The sequence below is a fragment of the Tamandua tetradactyla genome, chromosome 11 (genome assembly GCF_023851605.1).
Source record: "Tamandua tetradactyla isolate mTamTet1 chromosome 11, mTamTet1.pri, whole genome shotgun sequence".
NCBI classification, from domain to species: Eukaryota; Metazoa; Chordata; class Mammalia; order Pilosa; family Myrmecophagidae; genus Tamandua; species Tamandua tetradactyla.
Window position 1 is genome coordinate 93921095 of NC_135337.1, and position 15689 is coordinate 93936783.

Genomic DNA, 15689 nt, shown 5'->3' on the forward strand with positions numbered 1-15689 from the left:
GCCGGACCCGGGGGCGCGCACTCGGCCCGGCCGGGGCCCCCAGTATGGCCGAGCCGCTGCTAAGGAAAACCTTCTCCCGCCTGCGGGGCCGGGACAAGCCCCCCCGGAGGAAGTCGGACACGAAGGAGCGCGGTGAGCGGGGGAGGGGGAGGGGGCGCTCAGCAGCCGCCCGGGACGGCGTCTTGGGGCGCCGAGGAGGGGGGAGCTGCGGGGAGGGGGCAGCCCCGCTGCGGGCTGGGCGGGGTGCTGGGGGGGGAGGGACCGGTGCCGGGGGGCCGGGGGATCGGGGCAGGGGTCCTGGGAAGGAGGGGGCTGGGGGAGGGGGACGGGGGGCGGGCGGTGGCGCAGACCGTTATGTGCGGCTGGTCCCGGGCGGCCGGCGCTGCGGGAGGCCCTGGAGGGGACCTCGCCCCTGACAGGAAATGGGGGGTGGAGGGGAGGAGGGAGCTGGGAGGCCGGGACGCGGGGGCCCAGCCCGGCCGGGCAGGGGGCACCGGGAGCCCTAGAGCCCCTGAGATGGGAGGTGGAAGGGCAGTGACCCTGCGGAGAGACGGAGGCAGCGCATCCATCACCCGAGAACGCACACACACCCCTTTCGGCCCTCAAGTCTGCCAACCAGTGTTGTAGGCTCGCCTTGGCCCGCCCCAGGCCACGATCCCCTTCCTACTGATGGGGAAACTGAGGCACGTTGCAGTTGGTTGACGTGCCCAGGGCCAGGGAAGCTCTTTGGACTGTGCTACTAGCCAGAACCCCACCCCCTGGGAGGCAGGGAGACTAGAAATCGGGGTGAAAGGGGGAGGGTCAGCAGGCAAGCCAGAGGAGACCTCCGGGCACCAGGAGCTGCGTGGAACAGGGGCTCCCAGGAAGGAACGAGTTAAAGGAGGGAGGACAGACCTTCCCTGGCTCTGGCATCGCCCCGCCACTCCAGCGCTTCCCAACGATCCCCAGGGTTCCGGGGCTGGGAGAGGAGCTTGCGGTGCCCGCACACCTGAAGGCACACCCAGGAAACAGCCGCCCCGGGATGGGGGCTGCGTTTGGGAGACAGGCCCCTGGGGGAGTCCCGCTCGGGGGTCCCAAGTCCCAGGAAGACCCCGAGCCACTGCGAGGGGGGCAGGGCTAAAGGGGGGAAAGCAACCCCCCCTTAACACCCCTCCCTCCGCAACGCTGGAGGGCAGAGGGGCAGAATCCCTGCTTGGGACGCGGCCTCCTGGGCAGGGGCGGGATCTGCGAAGGCCGCCGTGTCGTCCTTCCTAGGCCCGAAGCCCAGGGTCCGGGGCTTGCCCAAGGCCAGGGCTGGAAGGTCAGCTTCCGACCAGCGTGGCGTGAACGCTGCACACGGGAAGAGCCCTCTTGGGCTGGGGCTGCTCTGGGGCCGGCGGGGCGAGACCGGGGCTGAGTCGCGCCCCTCGCTCTCTGTCAGGCCGCCCAGCCCAGCACACCGAGCCCAGCCCCCCGGAACCCGAGCCTCAGACCCCCGAAGGGGCGCGGGCCGAGCGGCCCCCCAGCCCCGAGGCATCGCGCAGCCCCGCGCGAGGGGCCTACCTGCGGAGCCTGGAGTCCAGCAGCCGCCGATGGGTGCTGGGCGGGGCCAAGCCGTCGGAGGAGGCCGCTCTGACGCCCGGGGGTCCCGGGGGCGGCGCGGAGCCCGCCGGCGAGATCTGGTACAATCCGATCCCTGAGGAGGAGCCGCGGACCCCGGCGCCCGGACCCCCGCGACCGCAGCCGGCCCCGCCTGCACCGGACCGCCTGGCCCCGCAAGGTGAGGCGGGTCCCACCGCCCCCGCCCCTTCCCCGAGCCCCGCCAGCGGGACCCTGAGGTCTACTGTCCCCACAGCCGCGACCCCCGCCAGCCCCCCGATCAAGGCGTCGCGCACCAAGTCCCCGGGCCCGGCCCGGCGCCTCTCCATGAAAATGAAGAAGCTGCCCGAGCTGCGGCGTCGCCTGAGCCTGCGGGGTCCCCGGAGCGGCCGCGAGCGCGACAGGGCGACCCCAGCTGGCTCCGGCTCGGTCATCAGCCGCTACCACCTGGACAGCAGCGTGGGGGCCCCCGGACGGGCGGCGGTGGCCGGGGACACTCGGGGCCTCAGGGCCGCCGACCTCAGCGACGGAGACTCGCCGGAGCGCCCCGCGGGCCCCCCATCGCCCACCGCCTTCCGGCCCTACGAGGCGGCCCCGGCGGCCCGGGCGCCCCCGCCTGCACTCTGGGGCCGCCTCAGTCTGCACCTGTACGGGCTCGGGGGGCTGCGGCCGGCGCCCGGGGCCAGCCCGCGCGACCTCTGCTGCCTGCTACAGGTGGACGGCGTGACCCGGGCACGGACAGGGCCGCTGCGCGGGGGCCCCGACTTCCTCCGGCTGGACCACACCTTCCACCTGGAACTCGAGGCAGCCCGGCTGCTGCGGGCGCTGGTGCTGGCCTGGGACCCCAGCATGCGGCGCCACCGGCCCTGCGCCCAGGGCACCGTGCTGTTGCCCACCGTCTTCCGAGGTACATCGTGGGGCTGGAGGGCAAGGGATAGGTGCCTGCAGGGACACACCTGGCTCGGGGCTCTCCCACCTCATCCGTCCCCAGGGTGCTGGGCCCAGGGTGGGTGCGGTGGTCTGGAGCAGGGGGACCAGGACACAACATCCTGGGGGCGGACAGACGCGACTTGGGATCCCCTTCTGCCCCCAGGGTGCCAGGCCCAGCAGCTGGCCGTGCGCCTGGAGCCGCAGGGGCTGCTGTACGCGAAGCTGACCCTGGCTGAGCAGCAGGAGGCACCCAGCACTGCTGAGCCCCGCGTCTTCGGGCTGCCCCTGCCCTTGCTGGTGGAGCGGGAGCAGCCCCCCGGCCAGGTGCCCCTCATCATCCAGAAGTGTGTCACGCAGATTGAGCGCCGAGGGCTGCGGGTGAGCCCCTGCCACTCCCCAGGACACCCAGCACCCAGAGGCTAGGAGACCCTCAGCCTGGGTCCACCCCGCCCCTACCGGACCGTAGCACCCAGCCCTGCACACAGTCCAGAACCCTCTGACCTCCATCATTTAATAACACAGGATGCCCATCATCACGGAGCTCAGAATGTGACGGGGGAAAAGGCAGGAATTTGATAACTGACAAATGAAAAACTGCAGCTGGGAAAATAATCAAGAAAAGAAGCAATTGGGGCTTAAAGCAGGACCTAGGCTCGTTGGGGTAGTCGTGGAAGGCTTCCTGGAGGAGGTGACAAGTGAGCTGAAGGAAAAGTCTGCATTTCCCAGGTTGAAGGATACAGGAGTGGGGACGAGGGATCTAAGCAGAAGCCAGGTGGTCCAGACAGCGAGGCAGGGACCCCTTGACAGGTGTCAGGAGCAAGAAGATGGCCAAAGGGGTTACATACCAGTCCCCAGCCCCACCAGCCCCCATCCCACTGGGCCCTAATCAGACTGTGGCTGCAGTCAGAAGACATCCTCTCTCTGCTCCCGCCCACAGGTAGTGGGGCTCTACCGTCTGTGTGGCTCGGCCGCAGTGAAGAAGGAGCTGCGGGATGCCTTCGAGCGGGACAGCGGGGCTGTCTGCCTTTCTGAGGACCTGTACCCCGATATCAATGTCATCACTGGTCAGCATGCCCCCCTGCTCTCCTGCCTGCTTCAGCCCCTACCTCAAGGCTGTCTGTCCTGTAGGGGCCCCTGGCACCTCACCTCTTCTGTCTGGCCTTGAGCCTGCCTTTCCCCTCCTGCCCCCCTCCCAGCCCCCCATGTCCCTTCCTCCCACCCTCCCCAGCCTCAGAAGCCAGGGAGACCCTGACCAGAGGGGCTGCTGTGTCCACAGGCATCCTTAAGGATTACCTTCGGGAGCTGCCCACCCCACTCATCACCCAGCCTCTCTATCAGGTCGTGCTGGAGGCCATGGCTCGGGGACCTCCAAGCAGGTCTCCCCCGAGCCCTGAGGGCACCCGTGGGCTCCTCAGCTGCCTGCCAGATGTGGAGAGGGTGAGTTGGGCCAGGGATGCCCTGGGAAGCAGGTGGGACATGGCTTCGGCCGCCAGCAGCAGAATGTTTCACCCATGCCAGGGAGGGGGATGGCAGGAAGTAGGCCCAGGACCCCATACTCACATGTGAAAACAGAGGTGCAGGGGAGCTGAGTGAGCCAGCATGGGCCAAAGCCCCGACTTTGCGCAAGGCTCTGCCAGCCTACCCCAGGGAGGTTCCTGGCTGGGGGTCCTGAACAAGTATGGGCCCCTTCCTGCACCTCAGTACCCTCATCTGTAAAAGGGGTTAATGCCAGTTCTGCCTCCCTCACGGAGGCGTGGGTTCGAGCCCAAGCTCTGCCAATTCCGAAGTAAGTTACCGTCCGTAATATTAATACGGGATCCTAATAGTAACAGTTCATGGGCAACGGGATTCCAGTCTCGGCTCTGCCACCTCCCAGCCAGGAGCCGCGCTTGCGCCTGTTTCCGTGCCCCTAGCCTTAGTTAGTCCCAGGCCGCCCCCGCCTTCTCCCCAGGCCACGCTGACGCTTCTCCTGGACCACCTGCGCCTGGTCTCCTCCTTCCACGTCCACAACCGCATGACCCCGCAGAACCTGGCCGTGTGCTTCGGCCCCGTGCTGCTGCCGGCGCGCCAGGCGCCCTCCCGGCCCCGCATCCGCGGCTCCGGCCCGGGCGTCTCCAGCGCGGTGGACTTCAAGCGCCACATCGAGGTGCTGCACTACCTGCTGCAGGCCTGGCCAGGTGAGCCCGCCTCCCGCCCGCGCCGCCAATCCGAGTCTCGGGTTGGACGCAGGCTACGCCCTCCCGATGGGGCTGAAGGGAGAGGGCCTGGTTGCCTCAGCAACCACTTCTGATTCGCCCAATCCCGCCTGGGTGCGGTCAATAGCCCCGCCTCCTGACGTGCCAGTTGAATGCCTAGGGGTGAAGAGGGCGGGCCTAAGCTAGTTCGGCCCAGCCAATGAAACGCTGATCCGGTCCAAGTCCTGGCCCTTTGTTGGGCCAATTAGAGGCCAGGTTGCCTCCGCTACTCATGAAACCATAGCACGCCCTCTTCCGCCCCGGTCTCTTTCGCAGATCCCCGCCGGGCCCCCGAGGCTCCGGAGCTCGCCCCGTACCACCGGTCCAACCGACAGCCGCCGCTGCACTTGCCACTAGCGGCCCCCAAAGTGGTGACCCGGCCTCGCGGCCGGGACGGTCCCGAGAGCCCCCCGAGCAACCGCTACGCAGGCGACTGGAGCGTCTGTGGGCGGGACTTCCTGTCCTGCGGGCGGGACTTCCTGCCCGGGCCCGACTACGACCACGTGACGGGCAGCGACAGCGAGGACGATGAGGAGGAGGCTGGCGGGCCCAGCGGCGCCGCCGACTTCGACGACGTGTTCGAGGCGCCCTTCAACCCGCACCTGAACCTCAAAGACTTCGACGCCCTCATCCTGGACCTTGAGCGGGAGCTCTCCAAGCAGATCAACGTGTGCCTCTGAGCCGGGCGGGGCGGGCCCCCGGTTGCTAGGGGCTGGGACCCTGGTTGCTAAGGCGAGGGACCGAGAACCAGACCCGTAGCGAAGGCCTAGCTCCTGGTTGCCCGGGAGCTGCCAAGGGACTTGCGGGCCCGTTGCTGAGTCACTCCCCGTTTCTGGTGCCGTTGCCAGTTGCTGGGATGCGGGCGCTGGTCGGGAAGGCCAGTGCTGTGATTTTAGGGACCAGCTCTCGGGGCCACCTTTGCAGAATACCAAGAGTTTCTCCTATTGCCAAAAGGCAGTTCTTCCGGTTTGCCAGGCTAGCCTCTCTTGCCTCGCCCTGGCCAGGGAAAACACCGGGTTACTGTGAGCAACGCCCCAGGATGGTCTACACCCACCAAACCTCTTGCTGCTGCCAACCAAATCAGTATTAGCTTTGAACACTGCACTCTGCTTCCCCTCTGGAGGGCCCGAGGGCTATCTTGAGGAGCTGGGGGGGGGGGGCGTGGGGCAGGGGGGACAGTCTGGGGCTTACAGAAAACCAGCTCCCCATTCTCTTTCCCAGAGAAAGACCCCCTTCATTGCCTCAGACCAGCAGGTGGAGACTGCAGGCTGGCCCTTCCCCTCCCCAGCTCTTCCCCAGCCCTCAAAACACTCTGAGCACTTAACCCCTCCCTTTTGGAGGGGCCCCCACCTGAAGCATCAGGCTGGGGACACTTTGGTACGGAACATATTTATTGCCTCCGTGCATGTGTGTGTCTGCGTGTTAGGACTCGTGTGTGTATGGACGTGTATGGAGCAGGCATGTGGGGCTCTTTCAGGGACCACAGAGATGGAGGAGAGAATGCAGTTTGCCCAGGCACCCTGAAATAACAGTGGTGCCTCACTGGGCACCAGAGTCCCAGTGGGAGGGTAGCATCGTCTCCTGTCCCCCCCCTTTCCCTCACCTCCCATCTTGGACAATAAATCAATATGCACAGGTTCTGGGGAGGCTAAGTACCCCCACTTGGAATTGAAGTGGTTTATTCACACTTTAAGAGGAGGGAGAATACAGTCAGGTCCTTGGAGAAGACCAGGGAGTGTTTTTGAACCTTCCAACCCTACCCCATCACCCTCAGGGAAGGCAAGGAAGAACTCCCAAGCCAGCCAGGCAGAGTCCAGGGATGAGAGGGGTTCCAGGGTACTGACCACCAGGCCCTACACGGCAATGGAGCCATCGCGGAAGTCTGTCTTCCCGATGAGGACGTTGACCACAACCGGGTGGCCCTCTCGGCACAGCCGCTGCGCCTCCCGCAGCACCTCAACCACCTGACCCTCATTCTCCCGTGAGAGCAGCAAGCCCCGGGCCCCGAGACCCATGGCTGCCTTGTGATAGTCTGAAAGGAGAGGGCAAGTCAGGACCCCTGCCCACCCTGCAGCCAGCCCAGGCCTGAGGTACAGCCTTCTCTTCCTGCCCCCTTCCACCCCAAAGCCCCTCACCAGTGTAGGCCAGGCTGCAGGCCACATTGCTACCAAGGCAGGGCACTTGCTCCCGAGCAATCTGGGTCCAGCCAGCATCATTCCCTACCAAGGCCATCACGGGGACCTGCAGGGGAAACCAAAGCACAGCCACAGTCCTGAGCCCAAGGTTTGGCCAGCTAGAAGATGGAAAGGGAAACCCCCTCCTTGCCTCAGATCACCCCTGAGTCCCAGGCTATGTGCTCTTCCGGGGGCAGGGAGCCCCCAGCCCAGTCACCTTGTGTCTGACGAAGGTATCAAACTCGATGAGGCTGTAGCCAAATGCTCCATCCCCAAACAGGCACCAGACCTGGGGGGTGCAGAGGACATTCAGGGCAGCTCTCAGCTCCAGCCAGCAACAGCCCCCTACCTCCAGTGTCCCTGCCTCACCTCAGCATCTGGCCTGCACAGCTTGGCCCCGAGTGCAAATCCTCCACCAACTCCCAGAGTCCCGAAGGCCCCTAGGAGGACCGAGAGCAGGTGGGTGGGAAGGGGGCCCAGAGGATGTGAGCTGGTCCAGGCGAGGGCCCTTCCTTACCAGGGTCGAGCCAGCGCAGGGGACCACGGGGCTGTACCAGGTGGGCGGCAGTGCCCACAAAGTCCCCACCGTCCATGACCAGAACTGAGTTGTCTGGCAAACTCTCCTCTACCAGCTGCAACACCTGCACTGGGTTCAGATGCTGGGCAACCGGCACTGCTGCCTTCTCCCTGTGGCAGGGCGGCACCGTCAGCAGAACAAGCGGCAGCAGGGCCCCCCACTGCCTGCCAGGGAGACCCCCAGCCCCTACCGAAAAGTCTGCTCCTTCTGCCGATCAGCTTCTCGCAGCTCCTCTGCCCAGTCCGGGGCCCACGTCTGGCCCCGAAGGCCTTCCACCAGCTTCAGCATGAAGGAACCCACATCCCCTGGAGAAGGAAAAGGGAGCAGCTGCAGGGAGGGTTCCTCCTGCCTTTACCACCAGAGGCCCAAAGAAGGCGGCATCCAAGCAGGAGATGTGGAAGCAAACCAGCAAGCCTGCGGACCAGACGGACCTTGATGGAGAAAGGGCAGGGCTTCCCCAGGGGGACAGAGCCGGTGAGGAAGCCAGGCTCCCCTCACACCCCAGGTCACCCCAGCCCATTCAGTGCTGCACTGAAGCCATCCATAAGAAACGTCATCCATAAAAACAGCTCCTACAGCAGGCACGACTCTACAACCCAGACCCACAGGGAATCATGAATATCTACAGAGCCTCCAAGAAGTTAGTTTCTCAGCCCCATTTACCCCCAAATCAGGCCTCAAACGTTCCATCCTGGGGCTGGATAACTGCCTCCTCACCCCCGCCCCCCTCCACTTGCCCACCCCTGCGGGCCCCTTCCCACCCGCCTGCTCACTCCTGCAGACCCGTTTCCACCCGCCTGCTGGAGTGGATTTTCCACAGCACAAATCCAACCCTGCCTCTGGACACTTGAGCTGCCCACTGCCTGTGCCAAAGGGGAGTCAATGTCTTTGGAATGAGTGGACTGAAAGCAAGGGCCAGGGCCCAAGGTAGAGGCTGAGAGAACAGAGGGGCCTCCAGCCTGGGGATAGGGCCCTCCCCCTGGGGGGACTTCGGCCAAATGACTCCTCAGCCTGCCTATGGCTGCCCACACCACCCTCTGTTCATCCCAAAGTACCCCTCAGTCTGAGAGCCCGTGGGAGCCCTGGGCAGGACTGGGCCTTGCTTGCCAGACCCCAGCTCAAGCCAGAGGGACCAGGAGAGCCCCCAGGGATGGGGAGAGCTGGGCAGCTCACCCTGCACAGCCTCCTGGGGCTTCCAGAAAATGTCCGAGTTGAGCAACATCTCTTCCCGGTTGCGGTTGACAATCACAATCTTGCTGCTCCGGCTAAGGACACGGCCATAGGACAGGCGGAAGTCACACACAGTTCCTGGGGGGCGAGGGGGACCTCAGTGGACAGAAGGCCAGTGCTCTTGGGGTTAGCTCACTGCCTGACCTAGTCTGCTGGGGTGGGCTGAAGGCAGAGGGGTCCCCTTCACCTCCCCTATGCCAGAATGTTCTGCTGTGACCCCACAGCTCCCCACCCCTTGGACCTGGGCTGACCTATGGCATGCTTTGGCAAATGCAATGTGGCAGAGGCCTCAGCCTCAGGCCTTACAGCTTCTCCCTTCTCTCTTCCTCTCTCTCATAACTAGGCTTTCTTCCCACCCACTTGTTTCTCATCCTTCACCAAGAGAACAAGCTCAGACTGGCCTGCTAGATGTCGAGAGACAGGGGAAGAAGAGAGAAGTCAGCTGCCCCAGCCAGGGCCATTCTAGACTAGCCTACAGCCAACCCATCCCCAAAGAGAAGAGAGTCCAGCCTGGATCAGCAGAGCTGTGCACCTGCCCCAAAGCTGTCTGAGGCCACATGCAGGGGGCCAGCTGCAACCAAACGAAATGCCCACTGACCCAGAGCTGGGTCTTGAGAAATAAATGCATTTTAAGTCCTTGAATTGGGGAAGGAGGTGATTGTTACACAGCACAGCTAGCTGATACACCTGTTATGTGCCAGGCAGGGTTCAAGGCAGTTTATTGTGACAGTGTGTATCAAGCACAGCGGGTGCCCAAATGAGTTCATTCTCCTCTCCTTGAACCCAGGCCACAGCCCACAACTGCTACCTAGTACTTCAGAGTCATGGTTTTTCAAAAGCAAAGCCCTTGAAAGGGAAAGAGGTACAGCCAGAGGTAAGTAAGTGGGTGAGTGATTACAGGGTCAGGAGTACAGGGCCAGGACCCCATGGTGAGGGGGCAGGGAGCAAGGGGGAGGACAAGGCCCACCTGCCAGGATGACAACGTCTGCCTTCTTCAGGGCGGCACTGCGGTTCTGCCGGATGTGGAGGGGGTTGTTGCGGCCGAGCAGCCCCCGCGCCATCCCCCCGAGGAAGCAGGGGACACCCAGGGTCTCCACGGCGGCTCTGGGGGTCCAGGCAGAGCAGTGGTCAGCATGGCCACGGGCCTGCCCCTCCCCACAGGGCCCCAGGAGAGCGATAACAAGGGTGGGACTGGAGGTTCTCACCGAAGCTCGTCAGCAGGTGTGGGGGGCAGCAGGGCCTGGCTCCCCAGTACCAACAGGGGCCTCTTGGCCCGGCTCAAGAGCTCCACACAGCGCTGAACCTGGGGCGAGAGCGGGTTCAAAGGGCCGTCCCCAAGTCACCTCCCACCCCCAAGGTCAAGGCTCCAGTGCTGCCTAAGGAAACAGCCTTCCTGCCAGGTGGGGGCCCTCAGCCGGGGAAGGGAGGGGGTTCACCTGCTGGGGGGGTGCCTGGGGGATGTCCAGGGGCAGGGGCCCCTCGGGCTGAGGCTCCCAGGCTCCTGCAAAGAGGTTGGCCAGGTGATTCTCTAAGTACCTGCGGAGAGCCGAGGAAGGGGCAGGTCAGCAGGCCTGCTGGGGTTCCAGAAGCCGAGGGAGGACAGGGGCCAGCTGCAAAGCGAGGCAGGGGCAGCGGTGGACAGACAAACCCCAGTGGCCGAGCCATCAGCTGCCTACTTCTGGGTAGCCCTTGGTGAACACCCCCCTTGATTCTGCCCCCAGAAACATAGGACATGGGGTAGAGTGCCAGAGTCAGGGTCACAAAGACGTGGGTTCACGTCCCAGCTCTGCCACCTCCCAGCAGGGGCCCTGGCCTTTCTGAGCTGCCTCCTCTGTTAAAACGGGGGCAGGAAGGGAACGACCCCCAGAGTGAATGGCATTGCCACTTAGCACACAGAGCCCCTTGCCCCAGGCTCCCCACAGGAGAGAAGAGATAAATCGGCCCAGCCCCTGCCCTCCAGGAGACCACATCTGGTCTGAAAACAGATATGCACGCAGTAGCGAGAAGGTGTCGGAGCTTGGAGCCGGAGGCCTGTCTCCTCTTTTAATGAAGAACCAAGATTGTAGAGAACGGGCGAGGCTGGGGACAGAACGGGGGAAACTCCGACATTTAAAAGGGCAAAGGAAAAGCTGGGCTGAGATAGAGGAAGGCCAAACCCAAGAAGGAGAACGAGGGGACGGGGTGCCCAGAAGGCCAGGGGACAGGGGGCATTAAAACAAGGCCATCGATTTTGTAATCAGCTAGCCTTCCTCGCCCATGTGTGTGTCAATTCTGTGACTCCGACAACTATTTTATCAGTATTACCCTAAACTGTCCATCTTATCACTGTTAAAAATACTGAAATATTAAAGATTTAAAAAAAATAAAATAAAATAAAAAATAAAAAAATAAAAAATAAAATAAAATAAAAATAAAATAAAATAAACGAAGGCTGTCATAGCTACAGAACAAAATCACAACTCCTCAAGCCAGCATTTTCTTAACACTAACACTTGCCAAATACCACCAATGCAGGGACCCGTCCGTCCTGTTTGCCAATGTCACCCCTGCCTGGCCTGGTCTCTGGCGCACAGCTGGCACGTTCTAAATAGCTGTCAAATAAACTCAGAGGAACTTCTCTCCCGTGCTCTCTGCTTTACCCAGGCCCCTCTGCACCTTTGCCTGGTCTATGCCCCCTAACTAGAACCCATTTTTCTCCTCTCAAATGAAAGCATCCCCTCAAATTTTCAGCTCATCCAAGAAGACCTCCACACTTGTCCCAGGCCAGCCCTGCCGCCCGGCTGTCTCCCAGCTCCTGTCCACTTGCCACTCGAAGCCAGCGGCCCATGTCACAGGCCTAACGGAAGTCCAGGCTGTTACTCTTCTCCATCCCACAGCCACCGCCCTGACCCAGGCCACCAACACCTCCTGCCCTGCGCCTGCAGTCCCCTCCCCAGATTCCCACCCCTCCCCACAGTCCATTCACCGCCAGAGAGAACGTTATGGAAACCCAAATGAGGGCGTCCCACGCCTCTCCTGAAAGCCCTCCAAGGTTTCTCAATGCATCTTGAAGGGAAAAAAAACAACCCCCAGATGCTCTCATGGCTCCTGCCAGCGCTCTGAGCACACACCTGGCTCCTCTCCCCCTCACTCACCTGTGCCCGCCACACCAGCCTCCTCGCTTTCCCAACCCACTGCATTCATCCCTGCCTCAGGGCCTTGGCACATACCCGCTCTGCCTTCTGCCAGCAATGCCTTGCCCAGAGCTGGCCCCTCTTGGTCAGTGTCACTCAGTGAAGGTGTCACAGAGGCATGGGGTGGGAGCCTGCAGGAGAGGGCAGGGGACGGGGGTACTCACCATGAGACCCCTCGGGCTATGAGGCCCTTGGGTGGCTTGGCTGGCACCATCTCCCTCTGGACCATGAAGTAGGGGTACAGCACGTCGAGGGGCAGTTCCACGAACACTGGGCCTGCAGGGGCCAGGGAGACACTGAGCCTGGGGCACCGTCCCCAGCCCCCGACCCCCAGCCCCTGAGTGCTGCCAGCCCCCCACCTACCTGGGGTGCCCGACTGGGCGGCAGCCATCGCAGACCTCAGGGTGGGCACGATGTCCCGTACCCTCCGCACCGACGCGCAGAACTTGCAGAGAGGCCGGAACAGGGCCATCTGGTCGATGGCCTGCAGCGCACCCCGTTTCTGGCAGAAATGGGGGTCAGTGGAGTTACTGTGGGAGCCCCGCCAGCCTCCTGAGGGATACCCACACCCCCGCCCTGTCCCCCCCACAGCTAGGCACCTGCAGCAGGGTACCAGCAGCGCCCCCCAGAAGCAGGACCGGGGACTGGGCCATCTGGGCGTTCTTCATCGCAGTCACCGTGTTGGTGAGGCCCGGCCCTGCCGTCACTGCCGCCACGCCCACCGTCCCTGAAACACAGACTCCTGTTAGGCTGCCGGACGCCCCGGCCCACTGCCCTCGCCATCCCCCCACCCCACCCCAGCAGCTCCTGGACGCCCCGCCACCACCCTCACCGGTCAGGCGGGCCACGGTGTCAGCGGCAAAGACGGCCGTGACCTCATGGCGCGTGTCCACCACGCGGATGCCCAGCTTCTCTGAGGCCACCAGCAGAGGCGAGATGTGCCCACCGACCAGCGTGAAGAGGAAGCGCACCCCGTGAGCCCGCAGCACCGCTGCCACACTCTCCCCGCCGTGCCGGACGCTCGCCTTGTCCACCTGGCCCAAGGAGGAGGAGGAGAAGCGCAGCTGCCAGGGCCCGGGCCAGGGCTCTAGGCTGGGAGTGCAGGGGAGGGCCAGGCACCTCGGGGCTGTTTGGGCACAGGCTGTGGCACACACTGGGCCCGAGCCAGCATCCCCAGAGGGAGGGATTATTACTAGATCCCTTTCACAGCCAAGGAGGCTTGCCCTAGGCTACAGCTAGAAGGGAGGGAAAGCCAGAGGCAAACGGAGACAGCACCCATGCTGTGGACACCTCCTGAGCACTGGCTGCCGGCTGCCTTACTCGGCCTGACTTGGGGACAGAGGGCAGCTGAGAGAGGAGTCTGGCCAGGGGCCAACACAGTGACCCCGGCACTGCCTGTCCTCCAGGATCCCGCAGAGCCTGCTGGCCTGACTCCTGACCCCACTCTGCCAACTCACTGTCCGGCATGCCCAGTCAAGGGGCTGGCAGGCAAATGGGCACGGAGGCCTGGTCAAGGGCTTCCAAATACCCCACACACCCTGGGGGCCTGGGTCTTGAATCCCCACAAGTCCTCAAAGCTGGTGATGCTGCTCAAGAGGAAGGGCTGGGAGGGGTCTGGAGAAAAGGCTGCAGTTATCCAAGCTATGAAAGGAAGGGCTGGGAGAAGCCTGCGGAGGGGTAAATTCCTGCCAAGTGGAGCCAGTGATTAAGAATGAGAACTATGAGGTCAACTCTTTCCAAACACATCACCTAGGACAAGCTACCCACAACCTTGCTGAGTCTCATTTTCCCCATGTGGAAAATGGGGACACTCAAGAGTTCACCTGCTTCAGGGCAAGGGTGAAGGCTCGGCGAGTCCCAGAAGTGCAAAGACAGCAGAGGGAAAATGTCACGAACTATCCCCACCATCCCCTCTACTGCCGGCCATCTCGAGCCTCCTCCCACCCACGGGGTTTGGGAAGCAGGTTATACTCTGGTGTCCTCAGGCTCCCTGAAAAGGGCTCGGGGCCCCTGGGGAAGGAGGTGGGTGGGAGTTAGTGCCCTGATAGCCGGAGCGCCCGATCATTGGTTAGAAGAAGCAAAGTCCAAAAACAAAAGAAGTAGCAAAGTCCAGGTACGCAGCCTGGCTGTTGGGCCTCACTTTCCCCTCTGAGTTAGGTGAACAGAGCAGCGGGACTCCCCCTTCACTGGCTGCCACCCGCCCCAGACCGCCTCCAGCCCAGGCCCCCCGCACCTTGTGTCTGAGCTGGTACAAGAGCCCCAGTTGGTGCGCGGCGCCCAGCAGGGCGACCACCAGCGTCCCGCAGGCCAGAAGCAGGGACGGACAAGAACAGAGGCTCCCGGCGGGGGCGGCGGCCGCGGGGGTCTCCATGACGGTGACACCTGAACGAGCGAGGGAGGGCCACCCGGGGGCGTCAGACCTTTGCACTGGGGTGCAGGCTAGTACCTCTTCCACCCAACCCCGGGCCACGCCCCCGACCCTGCAGGCCACGCCCCTTGCACAGCCAGACCACGCCTCTCGGGGGGGCTCCCGGCGCTCAGGCCACGCCTCTCGCGTCGCCAACCCTAGCCCTTTACGTCACCACTACCCACCAAACTAGGCCACCATCCTTTGCGTCCCACAGGCCACTGCGGCGACAACGGCCCCAAAACAGAGCCATTTCCCCGCTTACCTACTGCCTCTCTTTTACGTCAGGCGCCCCATCTCTGTCCGAGCGGTGAGCCCGCCCACATTACGTCACCACAAGCGACGAGGCCACGCCCCCTACGTTAGCCAGCGTGATCGCCTCCTCCAACCACGCCCACCCCGCCCTAGCGAGCCCCGGTCAAGGTCAAATCGCATCAGGATGCTTCCCCTACTCCAGCCAGATCCCCCGGGTCCCCTTAACCTTCACCTACAGGAAATGGCGCTGACTCCAGAGGAATTTGGCGCCCTCCGCGTCACGTGCTCGCGGACTTGAGTCCTTCGCCCACTTGGGCCAGCGACGTCCCGTAGCTCGGCCCTGTGCGCATGCGCAGACCGGGAGTCAAGGGCACTTCGCGTTAGGAGTCCTGTCTCTATTGCCCACCTTCCTCATGGGTCCCGCCTTCCTCACGGGTCCTGCCTTCCCTCTCTTTTCATTGGTTCCGACTCGAGGTCACGCCCCTCGGCGCCTATATTAGCCCACGCCCCTCACGAGCCTGCGGTCCGCAGCCTCCAATTGGCCCCGCCTTACAGGCCCGTAGGTTCTGCTCAGGCTGCGCTGTACGCCGGGCGTGGACGGCTGACGTCACGGGCTCGCTCGCTAGAGCCCCGCCCTCAGGGGCAAACCCCGCCCTCGCCCTTAGGCCCGCCTCCACTGTTGGCTCTGCACCCGGCATGCCCCGCCCCTTTCCCGGACCGTCGGGCGTCCCGGGTTCGAAGCCGGTTTCCACCTCTTCGCTGCAGTCTGGACCCTGGAAATTGATCGCTGCTTGTGCAATGAGCGGGGTCCCGAGCGCCCCGCTTCCATCCGAGGCAGATCCCGCCACTTTGACTCCGTCAACGCCTGGGGTCGTTCGTGGTTAACTTTCCCTGGCAGTGTCCCCAAGGCTCCCATCGCGGGTTCGGGAGGAAAGGGCCAGTCTCGCCCGCCCGCCTCCCCGCTGTGCCGCTCGCCCCTCCGCCGGCTTCTCAGGCGGGGTCCCGGGCCCCTCGTTCGCTCTGGAGCGCCGTCCTGGCTGGCCGCCCCCTCTCCGGGTTACCCCGGAGCCTCCAGGCTGGCCCCTCTCCCTGCGCCTCGTCCGCACTGTCCTCGGGCTCCCGCGAGTCCTG

General features: G+C 63.8%; 2 protein-coding genes across 4 annotated transcripts; one reads left to right on the top strand and one right to left on the bottom strand.

Annotated features, from left to right (window-relative positions):
- Positions 1 to 5891, top strand: SYDE1 (synapse defective Rho GTPase activating protein 1). Its single transcript, XM_077121909.1, has 8 exons — positions 1 to 132; positions 1421 to 1759; positions 1835 to 2485; positions 2672 to 2886; positions 3446 to 3572; positions 3785 to 3945; positions 4460 to 4685; positions 5019 to 5891. The coding sequence occupies exons 1-8, from the start codon at positions 45 to 47 to the stop codon at positions 5420 to 5422; spliced, it is 2211 nt and encodes a 736-aa protein (XP_076978024.1). The 5' UTR covers positions 1 to 44; the 3' UTR covers positions 5423 to 5891.
- Positions 5892 to 6375: 484 nt separating this feature from the next.
- HACL2 (2-hydroxyacyl-CoA lyase 2) lies at positions 6376 to 15134 on the bottom strand. Of its 3 annotated transcripts, none has more exons than XM_077121905.1 (16): positions 14795 to 15134; positions 14130 to 14278; positions 12729 to 12930; positions 12496 to 12623; positions 12260 to 12398; positions 12061 to 12172; positions 10160 to 10259; positions 9929 to 10026; positions 9691 to 9827; positions 8667 to 8801; positions 7684 to 7798; positions 7434 to 7603; positions 7286 to 7356; positions 7134 to 7205; positions 6878 to 6983; positions 6376 to 6774 (listed from the first exon to the last, which is right to left on the bottom strand). In XM_077121905.1, exons 2-16 carry the CDS (start codon positions 14265 to 14267, stop codon positions 6596 to 6598), a joined length of 1902 nt encoding a protein of 633 aa, XP_076978020.1. In that variant the 5' UTR covers positions 14268 to 14278; positions 14795 to 15134; the 3' UTR covers positions 6376 to 6595. The 3 variants fall into 3 exon arrangements, with proteins under 3 accessions (XP_076978020.1, XP_076978021.1, XP_076978022.1); XM_077121906.1 differs by lacking the exon at positions 14795 to 15134 and adding an exon at positions 14569 to 14684; XM_077121907.1 differs by having other exon boundaries at positions 12061 to 12398; positions 14795 to 14961.
- Between the last annotated feature and the right edge of the window lie 555 nt (positions 15135 to 15689).

What these genes read in the sequence shown, in the direction of transcription:
- SYDE1 (XM_077121909.1), top strand. Translation starts at nt 45, where the DNA reads ATGGCCGAGCCGCTGCTAAGGAAAACCTTCTCCCGCCTGCGGGGCCGG. An exon ending in GTTGCCCACCGTCTTCCGAG is followed by an intron (nt 2,486 to 2,671) that starts GTACATCGTGGG and finishes TTCTGCCCCCAG; the next exon opens with GGTGCCAGGCCCAGCAGCTG. An exon ending in CCTGCTGCAGGCCTGGCCAG is followed by an intron (nt 4,686 to 5,018) that starts GTGAGCCCGCCT and finishes TCTCTTTCGCAG; the next exon opens with ATCCCCGCCGGGCCCCCGAG.
- HACL2 (XM_077121907.1), bottom strand. Translation starts at nt 14,267, where the DNA reads ATGGAGACCCCCGCGGCCGCCGCCCCCGCCGGGAGCCTCTGTTCTTGT. An exon ending in TGTGCAGGCCAGATGCTGAG is followed by an intron (nt 7,206 to 7,285) that starts GTGAGGCAGGGA and finishes TGCACCCCCCAG; the next exon opens with GTCTGGTGCCTGTTTGGGGA. An exon ending in ATACCTTCGTCAGACACAAG is followed by an intron (nt 6,984 to 7,133) that starts GTGACTGGGCTG and finishes TTTCCCCTGCAG; the next exon opens with GTCCCCGTGATGGCCTTGGT.